This window comes from Arvicola amphibius, chromosome X (genome assembly GCF_903992535.2).
Source record: "Arvicola amphibius chromosome X, mArvAmp1.2, whole genome shotgun sequence".
NCBI classification, from domain to species: domain Eukaryota; kingdom Metazoa; phylum Chordata; class Mammalia; order Rodentia; family Cricetidae; genus Arvicola; species Arvicola amphibius.
Genome location: NC_052065.1, coordinates 18,707,071 through 18,735,007, shown reverse-complemented (window position 1 = coordinate 18,735,007; position 27,937 = coordinate 18,707,071). Strand labels below are relative to the sequence as shown.

General features: G+C 39.8%; 2 protein-coding genes across 2 annotated transcripts; one reads left to right on the top strand and one right to left on the bottom strand.

Annotated features, from left to right (window-relative positions):
• Window positions 1–7,436: 7,436 nt before the first annotated feature.
• Window positions 7,437–8,936, bottom strand: LOC119805246 (germ cell-less protein-like 2). Its single transcript, XM_038317170.1, has one exon. The coding sequence runs from the start codon at window positions 8,934–8,936 to the stop codon at window positions 7,437–7,439; it is 1,500 nt and encodes a 499-aa protein (XP_038173098.1).
• A 15,532-nt stretch (window positions 8,937–24,468) lies between these two features.
• On the top strand, window positions 24,469–25,968 carry LOC119805223 (germ cell-less protein-like 2). The gene has a single exon (XM_038317137.1). The coding sequence runs from the start codon at window positions 24,469–24,471 to the stop codon at window positions 25,966–25,968; it is 1,500 nt and encodes a 499-aa protein (XP_038173065.1).
• Window positions 25,969–27,937: the final 1,969 nt, after the last annotated feature.

Genomic DNA, 27,937 nt, shown 5'->3' with positions numbered 1-27,937 from the left:
CTTTTTGTTTTCTCTTATTAAAGTTTATTTTATTATATGTTCTTATTATCCCTTAGATGCCTGTTTTCTATTGAGATACAGAAAGGAAATGGGTCCTTTCTGTAAAGGGAATAGGAGGGGAGTTACGTAGGAACTTGAAGGAGCAGAAAGAGGGGAAACCATTATTAGGTTATTATGTAATACTCCATGATGTGAGAAAGAATATCTTCAATAAAGGGGGGAAAGACGTGTATAGTTATTATTTTTATTGTAAAAAGAATATAGAAGAACCAAGTAGCCAAGGAAATAGTATAAAGTCATGTGTGATTTGGACACACGATTCTCTATTTTCATCTGACACTGATAATTCAAGAAGCAACCTCTAGGTCCAAATTTAAAGCCAATTGAACTGTCCAGCAATGGAAGCACCACATATGAAGTATGAAGCCTTGGGGAAATGTTGGAGACGTGATCTTGCTCCATGGCCCAAGCTGATGTCCAACTTAAGGGTGGATGTCTTTTCTCTTAAAATTTTTATTGAATTTTTTCTTTGACAATTTTGTGCACATATAAATTATATGCAGGTTTCTGTAAACTCTATATCTTTTCTAGTCTCCTCCACACTTCTAACAATCCTTCCTCCCTGTGGTTTTCTTCCAGACATTGATTTTTTGAGAAGTCCATAATTAAACCAGAATCTCTTGTATGACCATGAGTTCTATCCATTGGAGATTGACGTGGGGAGGGTGGGGGTACAAGGCTCAATGGGTTCACTACTGATGATAATGACTGTCCATCCCTCAGAATGCACCAGTACCTAATATTTCAGTAAGGGAAAGCCAGGCTGAATGAGTTCCTGCCAGACCCATGGTTGACTGTTGAGAGGCTCAGCCGTGAGTGAACTTATTGCATACACTCACACCTGGCCTCTATTTGAAGTCTTAAGTATAGCAATAAGGCAACTGAAGGAGACCAAAAACATTCAAAGAGAAAGTGAAAACTCAAAGCCTTATTTGCAGATCATATGATTTTCTATATAAAAGACCACAAGATTCCATCATGAAATCTTTTCAGTTGATTAGCACGTATAGCAAAGCAGCAGTATATAACATTAGCACACACAAACCCATTTGGGGGAGAGAGAGAGAGAGAGAGAGAGAGAGAGAGAGAGAGAGAGAGAGAGAGAGAGAGAGAGACAGTATTAACCTTCAGATATACAAGTGACAAGCACATTGAAGAAGATATCAGGAAACATTATCACTCAGAAAAATCTCAAGACATCTTAGGACAACTTCATCCTATCAAGTTAAATACTAACATAATAAAATCTTAAAGACATTGAAGAAAAAGTTGAGGAAAACACCAGAAGATATATTAATATAATAAAAATGGCCAGCTTAACAAAAATAACTCTACTGATTCAATGTAATCCCCATGAATATTTCTTTATATTCCTCCACGTACCTTGAAAGGGCAATTCTCAGTTTCATATGGAAAGAAAACAAAACAAAGGCAAGGTGTAGAGTAAGACTGCTCATTCATTTTCTGACCATCCAGACCCAAATAACACCACAGAAACTATATTAATTGCAATACTGTTTGGCCAATAGCTTATGCATATTTCTAGCTAACTCTTATATCTTAAATTAGCCCATTTCTATTAACCTGTGAATCACCATGAGACTGCGGCCTACCGATAAGCTTCTGGCTGGCAGCTGGCGTCTTTCTTCTTTCGGCAGCTACATGGCATCACTTTGACTCTGCCTGCTTTCTATATCTCTGTTTATATTTTCCAGGTGTCTTTCCTAAGTTATTGGCTGAAATGGCTTCTTTAATAACCAACGGTAATAAAATACATTCATAGCATGCAGAGAGAAACCCACAACACCAAGGAGAGCTCAAACAATCCTGAGTTTAAAAACGTAAAAAGAAGAAGAACTGCTGGAGTTCTTGGCATTCCAAATTTTAAGTTATACACAAAGCTATAGTAATAAAAACAGTGTGGTATCTGAGGAAAAAAAAAACAGACTCTGTGATCAATAAAATCCAGATGAAGACCCAGAATGAAAACCTAATTTTTGACCAACAAAAGCAATATTAAACACTGGAGATAAAAATATATTTTCAATAAATGATGCTAATTACACTAGATGTCTGCATATAAATGAATGCAAATTTAATCATATTTATCATCCTGAAAAAAGCCTCAGCCCCAAATGTATCAAGGAACTCTTTATAAGGCCACATACACTGAATTTGATAGAAGAGAAAGTGGAGTATAACCATGAGCTCATTAGCACAGGAAAAAACTTTCTAAATAGGAAACACATAGGCACTAAGAACAACAATTAATAAATGGGACCTCATGAAATTGAAAAGCTTCTGTATGGCAAATGATGCCATCATTCGGATATAGAGAGTCTACATAATGGGAAAACATCAGTTCTACATTTGAGAGAGGGTTAGTGTCTAGAATATATAAAGAACCAAAATGAAAAATCCAAGATAACAAGTAACCTATTTAAAACCCAGAGATAATAAAACTAGAGAGTTCTCAAAACATGAAGCACAAATGGCTGAGATACATTTAAAAATTAGTCAACATCTCTAGCCATCAGGGAAACGAAAATTCAAACTACTTTGAGACTCCATCCTACTCCAGTCAGATTGGCCCAGATCAATAAATCAAAGGACAGCACATGCTGTTTCGAATGGGGAAAGTGGAACATTTTATTCATTGCTGGTGGGAGTGCAGACTGGTACAACCCGTATGGAAATCACTGAGGAGGTTTCTCAGAAAGCCGAAAACTGATCTACCACAAGATCCAACCATATCACTCTTGAACATATACCCAAAAGATTCTACATTCTACCTCAGAGGTATGTGCTCATCCATGTTCTTTCTTACTCTATTCATAAGAGCCAGAAATTGGAAGCAGCTTAGATGATCAGCAGGTAATGAACAGGAAAGGAAAATATGGCAAAGCTATGCAATGCAATATTATTCAGCTGTTAAGGCCGAAACTATGAAATTTTCAGGTAAATGGGTGGAGGCTGAAACAACCATCCCGAGTGAGATAACCCAGACACAGAGAGAGAAATATTGCACATTTTCTCTTCTATGTGGACGTTAGCTTTTAAGGTTAGATATGTGTCTTTCTGTTCAAATAACAATAGAGGTCAGGTAACTAAGGAAGGATGGAAATGGAGGAGGGGATCTTCCCAGGAAGGGAGAGAAAATGTGATAAAAGACTTAGGGAAACTGGACTAGAAGGGTTAAATAGGGAGAGGTATGGGAAGGCAAGGAAAGGGGGCTGTAGTGAGGGACAACTAAGGCAACGGGCTTTTGAAAAGCCACATGGAAACCTTCTACTGTAGAGGCTTCCTAAAATACATCCTTTATGGGGATGGTCGTTCGTTTATTTTTATTTATTTATTTACTTATTTGTGTGTGTGTGTGTGTGTGTGTGTGTCTGTGTGTGTGTGTGTGTATGTTTGAGGGAGAAAGAAATAGAGAGGGAGAGAACATGAATTTATGTGGGAAGAGAGGTGAGGAGGATCTGGGAGGAGTCAGGGAAGAGGAAAGAATTTGATTTCAATATATTGTTGGAAAAAATTAATAAGAATGGGGACATTCAAAAAAATGAATGAAATAATATTGTTTCTGGAAAATGGATGCAAGTTGAGATCACCATATTAAGCAAACTGAGACTCGGAAAAACAAAGATTGTATATTCTTTTATTTATGGAACCTCGATTTTGTATAAAGATCTAAAACATTTTATATGACATATATGTGACATGAAAGCAGAAAAAGAAAGCAGGGAAGAGATTAGCAGGAGGAAAGATGGAGAAACTGAAAAAAGGAACGGTTTGGATAGTGGATATGGTAATGTCTTACTACTTAAACTGTCTGTATGACACCTAACAATATGTGCAATAGATATTGACCACTGAAAAATAAAAAATTGAAAACTTAAAGATTTAAATAAATATAAAAAGACCAAACAGCACAAGTAGGGTGTGATTCTTAATCTTGTCATCTTGAATCTATAGTCACCCAGGAATGGTGGCATGCCTGTGTGCGGTATGTTAATTATGCTCATAGGTGGTGTAGTTTCCTGTTTGGGGACTCCTAGACTGTATAAAATAGATGAAGCAAACTGAGAGCTAAGAGAGCATTTATCCTGGGATGGTTGTGGCCACAATGTGACTAGCTAATTCAAGCTCCTGTTGCCTTTGACGTCTTTGAAACCCAGCTATAAGTTACCTGACATAGTGGGCTGTATCCTTGAACTGTGAACCCTTAAGTTTTCCCACTTAAGTTGCTTTAGGAGACGATTTCTAGCACAGCAATAGAAAAAGAAATTAAGACACAAATTGGTAGAGAAGTGGGGCTGTTGCTTTGAAGAACCTAAGTGATCCTTTGTCCTCCCTCGGCTTACCTGTTTTGGGCTGAAATGTGCAGGAGTTTGGTACTCTGGACTAGAAAAGCTTTAACGTGCAGGAAGGAGATGGTAATGGACAATTCCAGTAGAAGCTCAAAGACGAGAACTCTGAGAGACATGTGGACACTAGTGGCCAACACATGAGGTTTCAAAAGGAACTCTATCCTGATATTTTGCTCAAGAATCTGTCTTCATTCTCACCATATTCTGAGATCCCGAATAAAGCTCCACTTAAAGATAATGGGTTGGTTTGTTTTGCAGAAGAATTTCAAGACAGGCAAGCATAGGCTGGAGAGATGGCTCGGTGGATAAGAGTACTGGCTGCTCTTCCGGGGTATCTGAATTCAATTCCCACCCCCACATGTTTGCTGACAACCTCTGCAACTTCAATCCCAGGGGGTCCAATGCTCGTTTCTGGCCTTTTTGAGCACCAAGCACAAAGTAATATACAGGCATACATGCAGGTAAAATACCCGCATGCATAAATAAGATAAATTTAAAAACAGGTGAGTATTCGGGCTAGTTCTGAGGAAGCAATTGGAACTGTTACAGAGATCAGCACTACTGAAGGGAAAGCTGTGCTTCCCTGGGGCCTTAGGGAAGGTGTTCTGAGGGCAAAGCACAAGTCCTTAGAGCCTCCATCATGTGATGATCCTAGTCCATTTAAAGAGAAAACGTCTAAGTGAAAGACCTTATTTTATTTATTTATTTGTTTATTTATTTATTTATTTATTTATTTATTTATTTTTGGTTTTTCGAGACAGGGTTTTCCTGTAGTTTCTAGAACATGTCCTGGAACTAGCTCTTGTAGACCAGGCTGGCCTTGAACTCAGAGATCCGCCTGCCTCTGCCTCCCGAGTGCTGGAATTAAAGGCGTGCGCCACCACTGCCCGGCAAGACCTTATTTTCTTTAAAAGGGAACTGCCCAAGAGTGTTTTCCCTAGAAGTATATAACTTATTTTTTATTTTGTGTGTTCACAATTAAGAAACCTTCGAGTTTTAAGTATTTGAAACTCTTTGGGGATGGTCACCCCACACCTTACAACTCCTCCTCCCAAGGTTCAGGAAATACTGAAGAAAAGGTTGGTAGAAAGCTTATTAAGATCCAGATGTCAGGGAAGACCATCACAAAACTATGTCTTTTACACATGACAGGAAGTGACACTCAATTTTCCACAGCCATAATTGCATACACAATACACAAGTCTTGCACACGAACTCTCTCTTCACTATTCCAGCATAGTTGGTGGAGAAGTTCACTATAGTTGATTGGTAAGCTCCGGACAGTTGAGAACTACCAGGGGAGAGAAAGTCAGTTTCCTTCAGAGATAAGATCCCTGGTAAGTTATCCATATACAGTGGACAACCCTACAGCCATGGGAATATGGACAACAAGTTGATCTCAGACCTACAGCCATATGCATATGGATAGTAAGTTGAACTCAGTAGATTAAATAAAAACAAATGAAGCTGGTAGGGGATGTGGGAAGATAGACCCAAAAGTTGGTGGGAGTCAGAGAGCATAGAAACAAAATATATTCATGTATGAAGGAAAACTAATAGAGAAATACAAAAATGAATTGTTGAAAATATTTATGGGGACTTTTAAAGTTGAACTAAATGCATTATTTCTTTTCTCTTCATTTTTATTGAGCTCTACATTTTTTCTGCTCCCCTCCCTGCCTCTCCACCCCCTTCAATCCTCCATCAAGGTCCCCAAGCTCCCAATTTACTCAGGAGATCCTGTCAGTGTCCTCATTGTTGTCTAGGTTCTCTGGGGTTGTGGTTTGTAGGCTGGTTTTCTTTGCTTTATGTTTAAAAACTGCCTGTGAGTGAGTACATGAATGCATTTTATACCACGACACGGTGGTGAGCCTATGAGGACGAAGGGATTGAAGGTTGTGGCTGAAAAGTGGTGTGGTTGAGTGTCATGTGGCCAAGGGGCAGATTTGTGACAGCTAGGGCTGTCAGCTTGGCAGTGGAGAAAGCTGAGGACTTGCACAGCACTCATCTCTTTTTATTATTGTGGATGTCATGTGATGAGCTGCGGCAAAGTCCTGCGGTGATGGAGCATCCCCTTGAAGCTTGGGATAAAATAAACCCTCTCCCTTAAGTTGTTCTCAAAAGGGTGTTTTATCACAGCAATCGGGAAAGAAACTAAGGCAGGGAAAGTGAAATAACTCTTTCTTGATAGCCAGAAGACTAGAATCATGAAGATCCATGTTCCATTTCCTGGCTTGTTTATCCCTTTCAAAACTTGCATTCTTTGCTACTTACAGTGACATAAATATATACATATATGTGTGTAAACATAGATACCTCCATGTAAACACACTGACTACTTAATTCACTTATTTGCATAGCAGATGGCATGTTCGATTATAAGATAAATATCCATTTTGTGCATAAATAGTTAAAAATAATCAGCAGTAAAATTTATCCAAATCATGTAAAATGATCTGAAAAACCAATTTTAAAATATCAATATGTTATATGTTACACTATCTGGAAAATCCTGACACTATTTGGTTATTTGAAAGCACACATCAATAGTGACTAATCTCAATTATTTTTTTAACCAATGACTTATATCTTATACACACATAAATAAATTACAATTCACAACAGTTTCAGCAATTAAGAGATTTTTTTTTTTATTCTGTCACAAGCTTGGCTGTTGTCAGATCTACTCAACAAGTTCATTTAGCTGATTTCCTTTCAAATACGTCTCTTATTGCCATTCGAAGTTTGACCACTGATGGTAACTAAAAATCAAAAGACCAGTTTCTTCTGATTTGCTTTGACAAATCCTTTGTTGGCTGTGTAATTTTTCTTCGGAAATGCATTAAAATGAAGTGAAGATGGAACTGAGTCGCCTGTGCTGGTGCTAGACTCCTAAGAATTTTCATTTTGTTGTCGGTCATCTTAACTGCATTCATAGCACAGGGTTGAAGTTAATGAATCATTCAATGTTTCTAAGCTGTTTCTATGGTCTAATAATTGACAAGATCACATGTGTTCTGTATTTCCTGGTGATAAAAACAAGAAATTGAAAAATATATATAAAGGGAAGTTTAAAGCTATGCGATCTAACTTCATTACGATTTTTCTCTCCTTATATTCAAAGGTAACCATTTTGTGACCAGTTGTTTTACTGAATGTTACTTTCCCGTTGGAATCAAAACACACCAAAGTTATTTTGAACACTACGTTTCGTACATGTTTTAAACAACAGCCATTACAACGCAGAGTACATTGCCTGAAAACGATGCAACGGTTGGTAAAGGTAATGTGTAGAGGGAAACAAAACCTAAACGCTCTCCACTTCCAGGAGTAACTACCATCTCTGCTAATCATTGTACCAAATCTCATGCCGCAGTCTTCAAATTCTTCACTGATGATTCGTGGCCCTATTTCCCTGTTTTCTTGTTCTTGAAGCAAAGCCAGCCATTGCTGTTTATAAATGGGTGTCAACCATTCTAAAGGTATTAGACGATCTCGTTCAAGAGTAGCTGTGTCACTCAGATCACAGATGATATGTTGAAATCTCAGTTTTTTAAATACCGGTTGATATATTAGTCCTTCTTCACTTTCAAGAAAACTGATGTTATCAAGGCATTTCATGTGCTTGGAAAGCCAGCTGTTGGCATTAGGTAAAATCTGCTTCACTGAGCCTTTCCAGGAAGGATTATAACAAAGGAATATCCACTCCTTCAGGGTGGTGTAGATGTCCATTTCATTCCGCATAACTAGTAAATCAGGTGAAGAAACAAGGAGATACATGAGCTTTGTATCAATTTCCCTGTAAAGTTCAACACTTGGGTGAGTCATCAAGTGGCAGAGAAGCCAGTCAAAGCAGCGTGTCTTTACAGATTTCAGTCCATATGTTTCTGCTGCCATGTAGTATGAGCACACGGTTTCCCTAGTGATGTTGTTGTTCATGGTCTCTTTACATTGCCGGATGACATGCTCCACCTGAAGCAGGCATGCTGCTGCCAAAACGTGAGGAACTCGACGGGGTATTATTGGCAAGTCCTCGTCCCTGTACAATGACCCAAACACATAGTGCAAGGAGCCGACATCTATGTCCTCGTTCTTAATCTGCAGGTCAACAACATTACTGTGGGATTCTTTCCAAGTACCTTTTAGTATCTTAGCAAAGAAGGCTGACTGGCATAAAAATGCCTTGTGTAGAGGCCATTCTACCTCAAGTGCCCGGATTCTAATATCGCAGTCCTTACCGTCCAAAAATAAAGTTTGGTAAGCATACTTAGATGATAGTTTCGGTTTTTTCCTGTAGATGTTGCCAAAAAGTTGCTGTAGGTTGACTGCCTGGTTCCAAGATCCGTGGATGTTAGGGGTTGATGCCACACAGTCCCAAAGGCCCCCTTTGCGCTTGCGACTGCCAGAGATGTAACTGGGACCTGCTTTTTCTTCTGGCGGCGGCGCTGGCTCTCCCAAGCTGGAATCGCTGCATCTCAAACTGCTGAGGCTGTTTACAAGCCCCATTGATTAAATCATCCAGCAGCTCTCAAAGAGACTACCAGAAGCTTTTCTCCCATTATATTACTGTACGTTTTGTGTCAGCCACTACTGCCTAGGCTAGCTGAATTTCTCTAGCTCAGCCTCAGACGTCACAAAGACAGCCATTCAGTCATTAGTCATTGTCTACTACTGCCCTTCTGGAGCAGTGGCCCCGCCCCCTGGCAACAGGCCCCTTTAAAACTATTGAAGTGTGATGTAGCTTCTCCCCTTCTTCCCCTTAACTCCTGCTCCTTCCTCTCTCCTTCCCTCCTCCCCTCCTTTCCCTTCTACCTAATTTCCTTCTTTCTTTCCTTTCTTCTTTTCCTTTCCCCATTCTCCTTCTCCTTTCCTCTGCCCCCCCTTTCCCTCCATGGTTTCTAAAGGGGTCACACTATGGTGCTGAAGATGACCTCACTCAAATAGTCAAAACCACCTGCCTCAGTCTTTTAAGTAGAATCATCTTTTCCATAAACATAATGACCAAGTCAAAGCTATCATGATGAGTGTTAAAGTTTGCACATATTCCAACTTCCACCCCTGGGGTGCGATAGATCACTCCCTGTCAGTAGTATTGAACGTAATATTTACCAACAACTCTTAGCAATTCAAATTCAAACCACTGTTATTGCTTATTTTATTAGTCATTGTTTGATTATTTAGAAGAAGAGTATTAGTTTCATGTATGTAATAGTATATATACATATGCCCAAAATTTCTGTGTATGCTTTGCCTTGTCTGTATCGATTTAAAAATATTTTGTATACTTAGGGTTCCTTATAAATCCAGTTATTTTATTAATGTATATGTTATGCATTTTTTATATTTATGTTTTACAGATTTGCCTTTGCCTATTAAGTGATTATGGGACTCTTTTAAATAAACTGCAATTCTTTCAAAACCAAGCAAATTTTTAATTATTTGTTTTTATGTTTCAGACAAATATCTCTCATGTTTCCTTGCTGAATTTTAGTAGTAACACTGAACTTATTTTCTATAACTAAATATTAACTTTTTACCACTTAGTGGATTCTCATATTTTAAAATGACAAGGCATTTTACAAAAGAGCGTATTTACTGTAAGCCAGTTTATTTTTTCAATCAGAAAAAGGTTCATCTATGCTCATGTACACATAGAAAAAATGCAGACACTAATATAACACAATTTACCAGAGACTGTCTTGGAAAGTTGGCTGTATGGGCCATGTCAGGCCCACACCCATACAGGATAGACTCTGTCACATTTTTCATCCTTTTTACTTGCAGATTGTGTGAGTTGGGCTTTATTATATAGTGCAATGACCATCATGACTTCTCAAAGCACACCAATCTCATAGTGATAGGCATGTGCAATGACAATTAAATGCTCAAGTTATTTTTACACAATAGTTTTTGTCTATTTATTAACTATCACAAAATGAGCAATGAATGCAGTGTTTGTCAGATTTTATTTGTGGAATCAGTAACTCACATTTCACCCCATTTTCAAATATCAAACTATTCTGATTTATAATACCAAACTAAACCATTGTTTTGGTATTGTTTACAATTGACAACTCAAAATTGTTTGCATATATGGATTGAAATGAGGATACAAAATGGAATAGTTAAATGAGGTCAATTTAACATATTGATCATCTTAACATTTTTGTGATAACATACTTGAAATATATACTGTCTGTTACTTGTAAGAAATACAGTGTATTTTATTGACATTTCCTTGTACAAGTGCAAAGATAGTTTTATACCCTGCTTTCTAGAAGCTGATAAGAATAAAGGGTTGATAATTTTTTATTAAAAATTTCTGCCTCTTCCCCACCTCCCATTTATCTCCCCCTCCCCCCTCCACTCCTCCCCCCTCTCCTGTCCGAAGAGCAGTAATGGTTCCCTGCCCTGTTGGAAGTCCAAGTTACTCCCCCCTCCATCCAGGTCTAGGAAGGTGAGCACTCAAACAGGCTAGGGGCCCCCAAACCAGAATGTGTAGTAGGATCAAAATCCAGTGCCATTGTCCTTGGCTTCTCAGCAGCCCTCATTGTCCGCCATGTTCAGGGAGTCTGGTTTCATCCCGTGCTTTTTCAGTCCCAGTCCAGCTGGCCTTGGTGAGCTCCGATTAAGGGAGCCATTTTAGGGTTGGCAAGAGACTTGACTCTAGAGGGGTTCCCAGGTATCTAGGGAGATGCGCCCAGCTAGTTCCTTGGGCAGCTGAGGAGAGGGAGCCGGAAAAGGCCAGATCCTATAGCCATACTGATGAATATTTTGCATATCACCATAGAACCTTCATCTGGCGATGGATGGAGATAGAGACAGAGCCACACATTGGTGCACTGTACTTAGCTCCCAAGGTCCAAATGAGGAGCAGAAGGAGGGAGAACATGAGCAAGGAAGTCAGGACTGTGAGCGTTGCCCCACCCACCGAGATGGTGGGGCTGATCTAAAGGGTTGATAATTTTAAAAAGCATAAAAAACTTAATTCTTTTAGTCTGCATGCATTTTCAAAACTGCTTTGAAGACATTTGCTTTAATTAGGACATGTCACCTTTCCCAGATTTGTTTATAAGCTCTCCACCTAAACTTGTTAATTCTCTATATTATGGGTTTCAGAGGTAATAAGATGTTTTGTTAACTAACTTGCTTGCTCTTTGTCATCTCTTCTTATAACTCTGATTTTGATCTTATCTATGTAGTTTTCATAGATCAGAATGGCCTTTTTATTTTTACTGTTAGTTTACAGGAATAATTCACGAGGATACTGAAGATCCCCCCGCACTAAATGTCATTAGGGACTGTGCTCCCAACAGTGTTATTATCAGGTTGGGCTATAGAGGCACCATAGGTCTTCTACCCCATCCAAGGGTCACCTCATTTTTCTCCATTTATTGATATTCTGTGTTGAGACTTTCTTCTCTAATATGTTCCCAGAAAATGCATAAGTTGTGAAAGTATTTGCACTCTTATAAGCCCGATGCCTGATACAATCACAAATACAAAAAATCCACCCATGAGGAAAGTTTGAGCATAGATGGCTAGAAAAATGATGACATAAGGTTAAATAAAGGGTTAACTAAAGCTAAGGATACATTTTAAAAGTCATATGTAAACTTACTACTTTATAATCCCATTCAGAACATGTAAGTTACAAAAGAGAGATTTAGAAGGCAGACATCCTGTATGTCTACATAATGCTGCTTCTGAAAGCCAAGCAAAACACAACAAAAAATTCAGTGCCAGACATAGGATACTTCCACATAAATTGTTGGTCAGGAAGTTCCCTGAAGTCTCCAAAACAATCCAGGTTAATGCCATTCTTTTTGTTTGCCCACCATAACTAGTTCTGCTTCTAAAGACAAAACACCCTTGGTCACAAAATGTCGAGAAATCAGGCTGGAATGAAGCTTCCTTCTTGCCAGTTAGTTCTTACAGGAGTGGAATTTCTATGCAGGATGCTGGCAGAGTAATGGAATCAATGTTCTTACCCAGACATGAAACCCATAATCTACAATACCAACCTGCCAGCCAAAATGTGACCACCTGCACAACTAGTGACATAGGGGTAATCAGTGTATCTCTGATTGGATCTGAGGCCCATTCTGCAAGAGGGAATTCATATCTGTTACTTTCAATGTGGTCAAAGACCATGGCTGAGAAGGTCTTTGGCCCTAGGGGAGAACTTACAACATGGAAACATGACATGTAGACTGTATTGGTGCCAAGCCCCCTTCTAAGTGTCTATTTGTATATCCATAGAGAAAAGCTACTCCAAGGCTAAATCAGAGAAGCCCCTTTGGCTATAAACACTGATGAATCAAGATACAGGTAACTGCTCAAAGTGCTTGATAATAAGTGATGGTTGGATGGTATTAATGTCCTCTTTAGGGCTGAACATGCATGGATAATACCAGAAAAAAGAGTTTGAAGAACATAAAAGATGACAGATAAAAGAAGGACTATGAAAAATTAACTTTTCAGCACAGTACAGTCAATGTCGTCCTGTCTGCACAGCAGTTGTGAGTGTATGCAATAAGTCTGCTCATGGCTGAGCCTCCCAAATGTCAACCATGGGTCTGGCAGGAACTCATTCAGCCTGGCTTTCCCTTACTGAAATATTAGGTACTGGTGCATTCTGAGGGATGGACAGTCATTATCATCAGTAGTAAACCCATTGAGCTTTGTACCCCCACCCTCCCCACATCAATCTCCAATGGATAGAACTCATGGTCATACAAGAGATTCTGGTTTAATTATGGACTTCTCAAAAAAATCAATGTCTGGAAGAAAACCACAGGGAGGAAGGATTGTTAGAAGTGTGGAGGAGACTAGAAAAGATATAGAGTTTACAGAAACCTGCATATAATTTATATGTGCACAAAATTGTCAAAGAAAAAATCCAATAAAAATTTTAAGAGAAAAGACATCCACTCTTAAGTTGGACATCAGCTTGGGCCATGGAGCAAGATCACGTCTCCAGTCTCTTCCTGCAGGGGTTATTCTCCCCGGATACTGCCTCTCTCTTCCTGTCCCTTCCCAGCTTGCACCCAGAATCCTCCCCCCCTCCCCCTGCCTCATCCTCCAGTCTTTGGGGCCACAAAATCCCACAGCTCACCCTGTTTGGGCTCTGGGGACCTGGAATTGAGTGCACCCAGGCCGGTGGGAGGTCCCCTCCTTCATTTGACTGCCTGGGGCAAGGTAGGCCTTTGTCTGAGAGCTGCTTGGCCTGCAAGGGGACCTGACAGTCTGCCAGAGGATCCATCATTCTTTGGGGTGAGTGAGGAGTGAGTGCCTGAACCGCGGCAGCTGCCCGGAGAGGGACCACCGACATTCCACAACTCCCCCGCCACCCGCACACTTCCTGCTCTTCCTGCAGGGGTTATTCTCCCCGGATACTGCCTCTCTCTTCCTGTCCCTTCCCAGCTTGCACCCAGAATCCTCCCCTCTCCCGCCCCCCCTCCCCCGCCTGATCCTCCCGTCTTTGGGGCCACAAAATCCCACAGCTCACCCTGTTTGGGCTCTGGGGACCTGGAATTGAGTGCACCCAGGCCGGTGGGAGGTCCCCTCCTTCATTTGACTGCCCGGAGCAAGGTAGGCCTTTGTCTGAGAGCTGCTTGGCCTGCAAGGAGACCTGACAGTCTGCCAGAGGATCCATCATTCATTGGGGTGAGTGAACTTAATTCATTGGGGTGAATTGAACTTCTAAAAGAAGACCCAAAGGGGATTATTCAGAGGAACAAATGGGCAGGCGCCAATGCAAGAATTCCTTCAACAATTTGAAAAACAACATGAAAGCACCAGAACCCAGCGAACTTATAACAGGAGGACTTGAACACACTAATCAAGAAGAAGTAGAAAAAATTGACTTTATGAAAGTAATAGAGTCCCTTAAACAGGAGGTGAAAAACTCCCTTTAGGAAATGGACGAGAAGAATAACAAAAAGTTTGAAGAATTGAGTAAATCCGTAAATGATATCCTAGGAAACCAAGAAAAAACAATCAAACAGATAATGGAAACAGTACAAGACTTGAAAACTGAAATGGAGGCAAGGAAGAAAACACAACCCGAGGGCCAACTGGTTTTGGAAAATCTATGTAAACGAACAGAGACTACAGAAACAAACATAACCAACAGAATACAAGAGATAGAAGAAAGAATCTCAGATTCTGAAGATACCATAGAGACAATAAATGCACTGATCAAAGAAAACAGCAAATCCAACAAATCCTCATCAAAAAACATTCAGGAAATCTGGGACACAATAAAAAGACAAAACCTAAGAATAATAGTCGTAGAAGAAGGAGAAGAAATACAGCTCAATGGTTCAGAAAATATATTTAATAAAATTATAGAAGAAAACTTCCCAAACCTAAAAAAAGATATTCCTATTAAGGTTCAAGAAGCTTACAGAACACCAAATAGACTGGATCAAAAAAAAACATCCCCTCGCCATATTATAATCAAAACATACAGAATAAAGAAAGAATATTAAGAGCTGAAAAGGAAAAAGGTCAAGTAACATATAAAGGTAAACCTATCAGACTAACACCTGACTTCTCTATGGAAACCATGAAAGCCAGAAGGTCCTGGATAGATGTTTTGCAGAAACTAAGAGACCATGGATGCAAGCCCAGATTACTATACCCAGCCAAGCTTTCATTCACTATAAATGGAGAAAACAAAATATTCCAGGATAAAAACAAATTTAAACAATACATAGCCACAAATCCAGCCTTACAGAAAGTAATAGAAGGAAATTCACAAACAAAGGAGTCCAGCATTGCCCAAAATAACTCAGACATCTAGCGACTCTTCACCAGCACATCGCAAAGAAAGGAAACACACAATCTCTACTACCAAATAAAAAATGACAACTGGAATTAACATCCACTGGTCATGAATATCACTTAATATCAATGGACTCAATTCACCTATAAAAAGGCACAGGCTAAGAGATTGGATACGAAAACAGGATCCAACATTCTGCTGTTTACAAGAAACACACCTCAACCACAAAGACAGACATCTACTCAGAGTAAAGGGTTGGGAAAAGGTTTATCAAGCAAATGGACCTAAGAAACAAGCCAGTATGGCCATACTAATTTCTAACAAAGTTGACTTCAAACTAAAATCAATCAGAAGAGATGGAAAGGGACACTTTATACTCATTACAGGAAAAATCTATCAGAATGAAGTCTCAATCTTGAATATCTATGCCCCTAATACAAAAGCACCCACTTATATAAAAGAAACATTACTAGAACTCAAGACAGCCATCAAACCAAACACACTGATAGTGGGAGACTTCAACACCCCTCTTTCACCAATGGACAGGTCAATTCGACAGAAACCTAACAGAGAATTAAGAGACTTAATAGAGGTAATGAACCAAATGGACTTAACAGACATCTATAGAACGTTCCACCCAAACAGGAAAGAATATACCTTCTTCTCTGTGGCTCATGGAACCTTTTCGAAAATTGACCACATACTCGGTAACAAAGCAAACTTCCACAGTTACAAAAACATATTAGTAACCACCTGCATCTTATCGGATCACCATGGATTAAAATTAGAATTCAACAACAATGCTACCCCCAGAAAGCCTACAAACTCATGGAAACTGAATAGTCAACTACTGAACCACAGCTGGGTCAAGGAAGAAATAAAGAAAGAAATTAAAGTCTTTCTTGAATTTAATGAAAATAAAGACACAATATACTCAAACTTATGGGACACTATGAAAGCAGTGCTAAAAGAGGAAAATTCATAGCACTAAGTGCCCACTTTAAAAAAAAAAACGGAGAAAGCACACATTGGAGACTTAATAGCACACCTGAAAGCTTTAGAAAAGAAAGAAGCAGACTCACCTAGGAGGGGTAGAAGACTGGAAATTATCAAACTGAGGGCAGAAATCAACAAAATAGAAACACAGAAAACAATCCAAAGAATCAATGAAACAAAAAGCTGGTTCTTGGAGAAAATCAACAAGATTGACAAACCCCTAGCCAAACTAATCAAACGGCAGAGAGAGAACACACAAATTAATAAGATCAGAAATGAAAAAAGGGACATAACCACAGACACAGAGGAAATCCAAAGAATCATTAGATCTTACTACAACAGCCTGTATGCCACAAAATTGGAAAATGTAAAAGAAATGGACACTTTTTTAGATAAGTACCATGTACCAAAGTTAAACCAGGACCCGGTAAATGCTCTAAATAGTCCTGTTAGTCGCGAAGAATTGGAAACTGTTATCAGAAACCTCCCTACCAAAAAGAGCCCAGGACCTGATTGGTTCAATGCAGAATTCTACCAGAACTTCCAAGAAGACCTAATACCTATACTCCTTAAGGTATTTCATAATATAGAAACAGAACAGTCATTGCCAAATTCCTTTTATGAAGCTACAATTACCCTGATACCTAAACCACACAAAGACTTAACCAAGAAAGAGAATTACAGGCCAATCTCACTCATGAACATCGATGCAAAAATTCTCAATAAAATACTGGCAAACAGAATCCAAGAACACATTAGAAAAATTATCCACTATGATCAAGTAGGCTTCATCCCAGAGATGCAGGGCTGGTTCAACATACGAAAATCTATCAATGTAATCCATCATATAAATAAACTGAAGGATAAAACCATATGATCATCTCATTAGATGCAGAAAAAGCATTTGACAAAATTCAGCACCCCTTTATGATAAAGGTCTTGGAGAGATTAGGGATACAGGGGTCATTCCTAAATATAATAAAGGCTATTTACAGCAAGCCGACAGCTAACATCAAATTAAATGGAGAGAAACTCAAGGCCATCCCACTAAATTCAGGAACGCGACAAGGCTGTCCACTCTCTCCTTATCTCTTCAATATAGTACTTGAAGTTCTAGCAATTGCAATAAGACAAAACAAGGGGATCAAGGGGATTCGAATTGGAAAGGAAGAAGTTAAACTTTCATTATTTGCAGATGATATGATAGTGTACATAAGCGACCCGAAAAACTCCACCAAAGAACTCCTACAGCTGATAAACTCCTTTAGTATCATGGCAGGTTACAAGATCAACTCCAAAAAATCAGTCGCCCTCCTATATACAAAGGATAAGGAAGCAGAGAAAGAAATCAGAGAAGCCTCACCTTTCACGATAGCCACAAATAGCATAAAATATCTTGGGGTAACTCTAACCAAGGAAGTGAAAGACCTATTTGACAAGAACTTTAAGTCTTTGAAGAAAGAAATTGAAGAGGATACCAGAAAATGGAAGGATCTCCCTTGCTCTTGGATTGGGAGGATCAACATAGTAAAAATGGCAATACTACCAAAGGCAATCTATAGATTTAATGCAATCCCCTTAAAGATCCCATCAAAATTCTTCACAGATCTTGAGAGGACAATAATCAACTTTATATGGAAGAACAAGAAACCCAGGATAGCCAAAACAATCTTATACAATAAAGGAACTTCTGGAGGCATTACCATCCCTGACTTCAAACTCTATTACAGAGCTACAGTATTGAATACAGCTTGGTATTGGCATAAAAACAGAGAAGTCAACCAATGGAATCGAATAGAAGACCCAGATCTTAACCCACAAACCTATGAACACCTGATTTTTGATAAAGGAGCTAAAAGCACACAATGGAAGAAAGAAAGCATCTTCAACAAATGGTGCTGGCATAACTGGATGTCAACCTGTAGAAGAATGAAAGTAGATCCGTGTCTATCACCATGCACAAAACTCAAGTCCAAATGGATTAAAGACCTCAATATCAATCTGAACACACTGAACCTGTTAGAGGAGAAAGTGGGAAGTACTCTACAACATTTGGGCACAGGAGACCGCTTCCTACGTATAGCCCCAGCAGCACAGACATTAAGGGCAACATTGAATAAATGGGACCTCCTGAAGCTGAGCAGCTTCTGTAAAGCAAAGGACACTGTCACTAAGACAAAAAGGCAGCCTACTGACTGGGAAAAGATCTTCACCAACCCCACAACAGACAAAGGTCTGATCTCCAAAATATATGAGGAACTCAAGAGACTAGACTTTAAAATGCTAATGAACCCAATTAAAAAATGGGGCACTGAACTGAACAGAGAATTCTCAACAGAAGAAGTTCGAATGGCCAAAAGACACTTAAGGGCATGCTCAACCTCCTTAGCAATCAGGGAAATGCAAATCAAAACAACGTTAAGATACCATCTTACACCTGTCAGAATGGCTAAAATCAAAAACACCAATGATAGCCTTTGCTGGAGAGGATATGGAGTAAGGGGTACACTCATCCATTGCTGGTGGGAATGCAAACTTGTGCAACCGCTTTGGAAAGCAGTGTGGAGGTTTCTCAGGAAATTTGGGATCCACCTACCCCAGGACCCAGCAATCCCACTCTTGGGAATTTACCCAAGAGATGCCCAAACATATTACAAAACCATCTGTTCAACTATGTTTATAGCAGCATTATTTGTAATAGCCAGAACCTGGAAACAACCTAGATGCCCTTCAGTGGAAGAATGGTTGAAGAAAGTGTGGAATATATACATGCTAGAATACTACTCAGCGGTAAAAAACAATGACATCTTGAATTTTGCATGCAAATGGAGGGAAATAGAAAACACCATCCTGAGTGAGGTAACCCAGGCCCAAAAAGATGAACATGGGATGTACTCACTCATAATTGGGTTCTAGCCATAAATAAAGGACATGGAGCCTATAATTCGTAAAAATCCTAGAGAAGCTATATAAGAAGGTGAACCCAAAGAAAAACATATAGTTATCCTCCTGGATACTGGAAGTAGACAAGATTGCCGGACAAAAAATGGGAACATATGGGTGGGGTGGGATGGGGGGAGGGGGGATGGGGCAAGAAAAGTGTGAAGTGGAGGATGGGAAGAGCTTGGGGGAATAGGATGGTTGTGATATAGGAAGGGTGGATATGGGATCAAGGAATTATATATCTTACTTAAGGGAGCCATTCTAGGGTTGGCAGAGGCTTGACTCTAGAGGGGTTCCCAGGTGTCCAGGAAGACGCCCCCAGCTAGGTCCTTGGGCAGCTGAGGAGAGGGTGCCAGAAATGGCCAGATCCTATTGCCATACTCATGAATATCTTGCATATCACCATAGAACCTTCACCTGGCATTGGATGGAGAAAATGACAGAGCCCCACATAGGAGCACCGGACTGAGCTCCCAAGGTCCCGATGAGGAGCAAAAGGAGGGAGATCATGAGCAAGGAAGTCAGGACCGTGAGGAGTGCGTTTACCCATTGAGACGGTGAGACAGATCTAACGGGAGACCACCAAGTCCAGTTGGAATGGAACTGATGGAACAGGGGACCAAACCGGGCTCTCTGAATGTGGCTGACGGTGGAGGAGGACTGAGAAACCAAGGACAACGGCAATGAATGTGAACTCTACAGCATGGACGGGCTCACTGTGAGCCTTAACCTTCACCTGGCGATGGATGGAGATAGAGACAGAGCCCCACATTGGAGCACCGGACTGAGCTCCCAAAGTTCTGATGAGGAGCGGATGGAGAGAGATCATGAGAAAGTCAGAACCATGAGGGAAGCGTTCACCCACTGAGACAGCAGGACAGAACTAATGGGAGACCACCAAGTCCACTTGGAATGGGTCTGATGGAACATGCGACCAAATCGGACTCTCTGAGGGTGGCTGATGGTGGAGGCTGACCGAGGAGCCAAGGACAATGGCGATGGGCTTGGTCTCTACGACATGGACGGGCTCTGTTTGAGCCTTGTCAGTTCGGTTGCTCACCTTCCTGGACCTGGGGGGAGTTGGGAGGACCTTGGTCTCAACATAGTGTAGAGAACCCTGATGGCTGTTTGGCCTCAAGAGGGAGGGAGTTGGGGTGTGGGTGGAGGGGAGGGGAGGGAAGGGGGAGGAGGAGGGGAGGAGATGGCAATTTTTAATAAAAAATAAATAAACTGGAAAAAAAAAGATCACGTCTCCAGCATTTCCCCAAGGCTTCATACTTCATATGTGGTGCTTCCATTGCTGGACAGTTCAATTGGCTTTAAATTTGGACCTAGAGGTTGCTTCTTGAATTATCAGTGTCAGATGAAAATAGAGTATCTTGTGTCCAAATCACACATGGCTTTATACTATTTCCTTGGCTACTTGGTACTTCTATATTCTTTTTACAATCGAAATAATAACTATATGCATCTTTCCCCCCTTTTTGAAGATATTCTTTCTCACATCATGGAGTATTACATAATAACCTGATTATGGTTTCCCCTCTTTCTGCTCCTTCAAGTTCCTACGTAACTCCCTTCCCATTCCCTTTACAGAAAGGACCCATTTCCTTTCTGTATCTCAATAGAAAACAGGCATCTAAGGGATAATAAGAACATATAATAAAATAAACTTTAATAAGAGAAAACAAAAAGTAACACATTGGAGGTGAGCAAGACAGGCAAGCAGCAGCAGAAGAGTCCAAACAAGGTGCAGGAAACAGGGACCCACAGGTTCTCACACGAATCCTATAAAATCAGTAGACAGGAAACTGCAATACATATGAAGAGGACCTGGTGCAGACCTATGGCCCTGTGCTTGCTGATTCCGTCTCTGTGAGTTCATATGAGCTTTGATCAGGTTGGTTTAGTGGACCTTGTTTTCCTCGTGTTCTCCATCCCCTCTGGCTCTCGAACTCTTTCTGCCACCTCTTCCACAAGGTTTCCTCAGACATAAGGGAGGGATTTGACAAAGACATCCCATTGGAACCTGAGTGTTCCAAGGTCTCTCACTCTCTCTGTAACATCTAGCTATAGGTCTCTCACTCTCTCTGTAACATCTGGCTGTAGGTCTCTCATTCTCTGCATGATGCCTAGCTGTGCCCCTCTGCTTTGTTCCCTTCTGCTACGGGAGGAAGCATCTCTGATGATGCTTGAATAAATCACTAATCTAAGAGTATAACAAAATTTTATTGAGAGACATTTTATTGCTAAATTTTATTCATCTCTATCTATCTATCTATCTATCTATCATCTATCTATCTTTCTCTCTCTCTCTATCTCTCTCTCTCTCTATCTATCTATCTCTGGATCAGTAGTTAGTATTTGGTTTTATTCTAGGTCCCTGGTCTTTATAACCAGAGTTCTTGGTTATCCTGCAGTGTCAGGTATGTATTCCATCTTGTAGAGGAGCCTATAATCCAATATAATTTTTGGTTGGTCATTCCCACAAGTTTGTGCCACAATAGCCTGACTATATCTTGCAGGCAGGACACCATCATAGATCCAAGAGTATGTGGCTTGTCTGGTGTTTACATTTTTATTTGTGTAGCTTACAGAGTACCAAGAAAAATTAGAACCTAGGGGTGAAGGAAGTATGTGGCATCAGCTCAACTTCTCAACGTTCAATGAGTTTTGTAGTTGGTACCTTCAGCAATGGGGCCTCACTGTCAGTTTGTGAAGTGTAACCTATAGTCTTGGCAACAGCCTTTCTTGTTTGAGGATTCTTATGGGACCCCTTTAACTAACAACTCAATTAGATGAAACCCAGTCTCAGTACTTGAAGCTTCATTTGGTAACGAGATGGTCAATTAGGGCTCCGTCTCCCCATCATTTGGTGATTTCATTTAGATAGCCTGCATATATGTACATACTAATTAGGAAGCTCTTACTGTTTTGGGTTTCCATACTACCCCTCCAAAGGCCCTGAATTTTAGAGGTTTCTCTCCATATTCTCTTCACTGTCCCCTTCTGCCTCCACATTTCTACTTGATCCTCTGTTACAGACCGACACAACCCACGCATAGCTTTCTATTCTGTTTTCCTTTCCTAATGACATCTGTCTGAACCCCCACTCACTTAATATGTAACTAACCTCACTTGTTCTATGGATCTTAGCTTGTTTATCATTGACTTAAAAGCTAACATCCACATTTTAGGGGATATATACTGTAGGTCCATATTTTTACATGGCATGACAGCCAGGCTCTCAGGCTATAGGCAGTACCTTGAAGCCTGTCCTGGAACTCGCTTGTAGCCCAGGCCGGCCTCAAATTCACAGTGATGGGGTTAAAGGCATACACCATCGCCACCTGGCCTCTACTAGATGTCTTAACTAGAGCAATAAGACCAATGAGATTCAAGGGCAGGGAACCCTTACTGCTCTTCGGACAGGAGAGGGGGGAGGAGTGGAGGGGGGAGGGGGAGATAAATGGGAGGCGGGGAAGAGGCAGAAATTTTTAATAAAAAATTATCAACCCTTTATTCTTATCAGCTTCTAGAAAGCAGGGTATAAAACTATCTTTGCACTTGTACAAGGAAATGTCAATAAAATACACTGTATTTCTTACAAGTAACAGACAGTATATATTTCAAGTATGTTATCACAAAAATGTTAAGATGATCAATATGTTAAATTGACCTCATTTAACTATTCCATTTTGTATCCTCATTTCAATCCATATATGCAAACAATTTTGAGTTGTCAATTGTAAACAATACCAAAACAATGGTTTAGTTTGGTATTATAAATCAGAATAGTTTGATATTTGAAAATGGGGTGAAATGTGAGTTACTGATTCCACAAATAAAATCTGACAAACACTGCATTCATTGCTCATTTTGTGATAGTTAATAAATAGACAAAAACTATTGTGTAAAAATAACTTGAGCATTTAATTGTCATTGCACATGCCTATCACTATGAGATTGGTGTGCTTTGAGAAGTCATGATGGTCATTGCACTATATAATAAAGCCCAACTCACACAATCTGCAAGTAAAAAGGATGAAAAATGTGACAGAGTCTATCCTGTATGGGTGTGGGCCTGACATGGCCCATACAGCCAACTTTCCAAGACAGTCTCTGGTAAATTGTGTTATATTAGTGTCTGCATTTTTTCTATGTGTACATGAGCATAGATGAACCTTTTTCTGATTGAAAAAATAAACTGGCTTACAGTAAATACGCTCTTTTGTAAAATGCCTTGTCATTTTAAAATATGAGAATCCACTAAGTGGTAAAAAGTTAATATTTAGTTATAGAAAATAAGTTCAGTGTTACTACTAAAATTCAGCAAGGAAACATGAGAGATATTTGTCTGAAACATAAAAACAAATAATTAAAAATTTGCTTGGTTTTGAAAGAATTGCAGTTTATTTAAAAGAGTCCCATAATCACTTAATAGGCAAAGGCAAATCTGTAAAACATAAATATAAAAAATGCATAACATATACATTAATAAAATAACTGGATTTATAAGGAACCCTAAGTATACAAAATATTTTTAAATCGATACAGACAAGGCAAAGCATACACAGAAATTTTGGGCATATGTATATATACTATTACATACATGAAACTAATACTCTTCTTCTAAATAATCAAACAATGACTAATAAAATAAGCAATAACAGTGGTTTGAATTTGAATTGCTAAGAGTTGTTGGTAAATATTACGTTCAATACTACTGACAGGGAGTGATCTATCGCACCCCAGGGGTGGAAGTTGGAATATGTGCAAACTTTAACACTCATCATGATAGCTTTGACTTGGTCATTATGTTTATGGAAAAGATGATTCTACTTAAAAGACTGAGGCAGGTGGTTTTGACTATTTGAGTGAGGTCATCTTCAGCACCATAGTGTGACCCCTTTAGAAACCATGGAGGGAAAGGGGGGGCAGAGGAAAGGAGAAGGAGAATGGGGAAAGGAAAAGAAGAAAGGAAAGAAAGAAGGAAATTAGGTAGAAGGGAAAGGAGGGGAGGAGGGAAGGAGAGAGGAAGGAGCAGGAGTTAAGGGGAAGAAGGGGAGAAGCTACATCACACTTCAATAGTTTTAAAGGGGCCTGTTGCCAGGGGGCGGGGCCACTGCTCCAGAAGGGCAGTAGTAGACAATGACTAATGACTGAATGGCTGTCTTTGTGACGTCTGAGGCTGAGCTAGAGAAATTCAGCTAGCCTAGGCAGTAGTGGCTGACACAAAACGTACAGTAATATAATGGGAGAAAAGCTTCTGGTAGTCTCTTTGAGAGCTGCTGGATGATTTAATCAATGGGGCTTGTAAACAGCCTCAGCAGTTTGAGATGCAGCGATTCCAGCTTGGGAGAGCCAGCGCCGCCGCCAGAAGAAAAAGCAGGTCCCAGTTACATCTCTGGCAGTCGCAAGCGCAAAGGGGGCCTTTGGGACTGTGTGGCATCAACCCCTAACATCCACGGATCTTGGAACCAGGCAGTCAACCTACAGCAACTTTTTGGCAACATCTACAGGAAAAAACCGAAACTATCATCTAAGTATGCTTACCAAACTTTATTTTTGGACGGTAAGGACTGCGATATTAGAATCCGGGCACTTGAGGTAGAATGGCCTCTACACAAGGCATTTTTATGCCAGTCAGCCTTCTTTGCTAAGATACTAAAAGGTACTTGGAAAGAATCCCACAGTAATGTTGTTGACCTGCAGATTAAGAACGAGGACATAGATGTCGGCTCCTTGCACTATGTGTTTGGGTCATTGTACAGGGACGAGGACTTGCCAATAATACCCCGTCGAGTTCCTCACGTTTTGGCAGCAGCATGCCTGCTTCAGGTGGAGCATGTCATCCGGCAATGTAAAGAGACCATGAACAACAACATCACTAGGGAAACCGTGTGCTCATACTACATGGCAGCAGAAACATATGGACTGAAATCTGTAAAGACACGCTGCTTTGACTGGCTTCTCTGCCACTTGATGACTCACCCAAGTGTTGAACTTTACAGGGAAATTGATACAAAGCTCATGTATCTCCTTGTTTCTTCACCTGATTTACTAGTTATGCGGAATGAAATGGACATCTACACCACCCTGAAGGAGTGGATATTCCTTTGTTATAATCCTTCCTGGAAAGGCTCAGTGAAGCAGATTTTACCTAATGCCAACAGCTGGCTTTCCAAGCACATGAAATGCCTTGATAACATCAGTTTTCTTGAAAGTGAAGAAGGACTAATATATCAACCGGTATTTAAAAAACTGAGATTTCAACATATCATCTGTGATCTGAGTGACACAGCTACTCTTGAACGAGATCGTCTAATACCTTTAGAATGGTTGACACCCATTTATAAACAGCAATGGCTGGCTTTGCTTCAAGAACAAGAAAACAGGGAAATAGGGCCACGAATCATCAGTGAAGAATTTGAAGACTGCGGCATGAGATTTGGTACAATGATTAGCAGAGATGGTAGTTACTCCTGGAAGTGGAGAGCGTTTAGGTTTTGTTTCCCTCTACACATTACCTTTACCAACCGTTGCATCGTTTTCAGGCAATGTACTCTGCGTTGTAATGGCTGTTGTTTAAAACATGTACGAAACGTAGTGTTCAAAATAACTTTGGTGTGTTTTGATTCCAACGGGAAAGTAACATTCAGTAAAACAACTGGTCACAAAATGGTTACCTTTGAATATAAGGAGAGAAAAATCGTAATGAAGTTAGATCGCATAGCTTTAAACTTCCCTTTATATATATTTTTCAATTTCTTGTTTTTATCACCAGGAAATACAGAACACATGTGATCTTGTCAATTATTAGACCATAGAAACAGCTTAGAAACATTGAATGATTCATTAACTTCAACCCTGTGCTATGAATGCAGTTAAGATGACCGACAACAAAATGAAAATTCTTAGGAGTCTAGCACCAGCACAGGCGACTCAGTTCCATCTTCACTTCATTTTAATGCATTTCCGAAGAAAAATTACACAGCCAACAAAGGATTTGTCAAAGCAAATCAGAAGAAACTGGTCTTTTGATTTTTAGTTACCATCAGTGGTCAAACTTCGAATGGCAATAAGAGACGTATTTGAAAGGAAATCAGCTAAATGAACTTGTTGAGTAGATCTGACAACAGCCAAGCTTGTGACAGAATAAAAAAAAAAATCTCTTAATTGCTGAAACTGTTGTGAATTGTAATTTATTTATGTGTGTATAAGATATAAGTCATTGGTTAAAAAAATAATTGAGATTAGTCACTATTGATGTGTGCTTTCAAATAACCAAATAGTGTCAGGATTTTCCAGATAGTGTAACATATAACATATTGATATTTTAAAATTGGTTTTTCAGATCATTTTACATGATTTGGATAAATTTTACTGCTGATTATTTTTAACTATTTATGCACAAAATGGATATTTATCTTATAATCGAACATGCCATCTGCTATGCAAATAAGTGAATTAAGTAGTCAGTGTGTTTACATGGAGGTATCTATGTTTACACACATATATGTATATATTTATGTCACTGTAAGTAGCAAAGAATGCAAGTTTTGAAAGGGATAAACAAGCCAGGAAATGGAACATGGATCTTCATGATTCTAGTCTTCTGGCTATCAAGAAAGAGTTATTTCACTTTCCCTGCCTTAGTTTCTTTCCCGATTGCTGTGATAAAACACCCTTTTGAGAACAACTTAAGGGAGAGGGTTTATTTTATCCCAAGCTTCAAGGGGATGCTCCATCACCGCAGGACTTTGCCGCAGCTCATCACATGACATCCACAATAATAAAAAGAGATGAGTGCTGTGCAAGTCCTCAGCTTTCTCCACTGCCAAGCTGACAGCCCTAGCTGTCACAAATCTGCCCCTTGGCCACATGACACTCAACCACACCACTTTTCAGCCACAACCTTCAATCCCTTCGTCCTCATAGGCTCACCACCGTGTCGTGGTATAAAATGCATTCATGTACTCACTCACAGGCAGTTTTTAAACATAAAGCAAAGAAAACCAGCCTACAAACCACAACCCCAGAGAACCTAGACAACAATGAGGACACTGACAGGATCTCCTGAGTAAATTGGGAGCTTGGGGACCTTGATGGAGGATTGAAGGGGGTGGAGAGGCAGGGAGGGGAGCAGAAAAAATGTAGAGCTCAATAAAAATGAAGAGAAAAGAAATAATGCATTTAGTTCAACTTTAAAAGTCCCCATAAATATTTTCAACAATTCATTTTTGTATTTCTCTATTAGTTTTCCTTCATACATGAATATATTTTGTTTCTATGCTCTCTGACTCCCACCAACTTTTGGGTCTATCTTCCCACATCCCCTACCAGCTTCATTTGTTTTTATTTAATCTACTGAGTTCAACTTACTATCCATATGCATATGGCTGTAGGTCTGAGATCAACTTGTTGTCCATATTCCCATGGCTGTAGGGTTGTCCACTGTATATGGATAACTTACCAGGGATCTTATCTCTGAAGGAAACTGACTTTCTCTCCCCTGGTAGTTCTCAACTGTCCGGAGCTTACCAATCAACTATAGTGAACTTCTCCACCAACTATGCTGGAATAGTGAAGAGAGAGTTCGTGTGCAAGACTTGTGTATTGTGTATGCAATTATGGCTGTGGAAAATTGAGTGTCACTTCCTGTCATGTGTAAAAGACATAGTTTTGTGATGGTCTTCCCTGACATCTGGATCTTAATAAGCTTTCTACCAACCTTTTCTTCAGTATTTCCTGAACCTTGGGAGGAGGAGTTGTA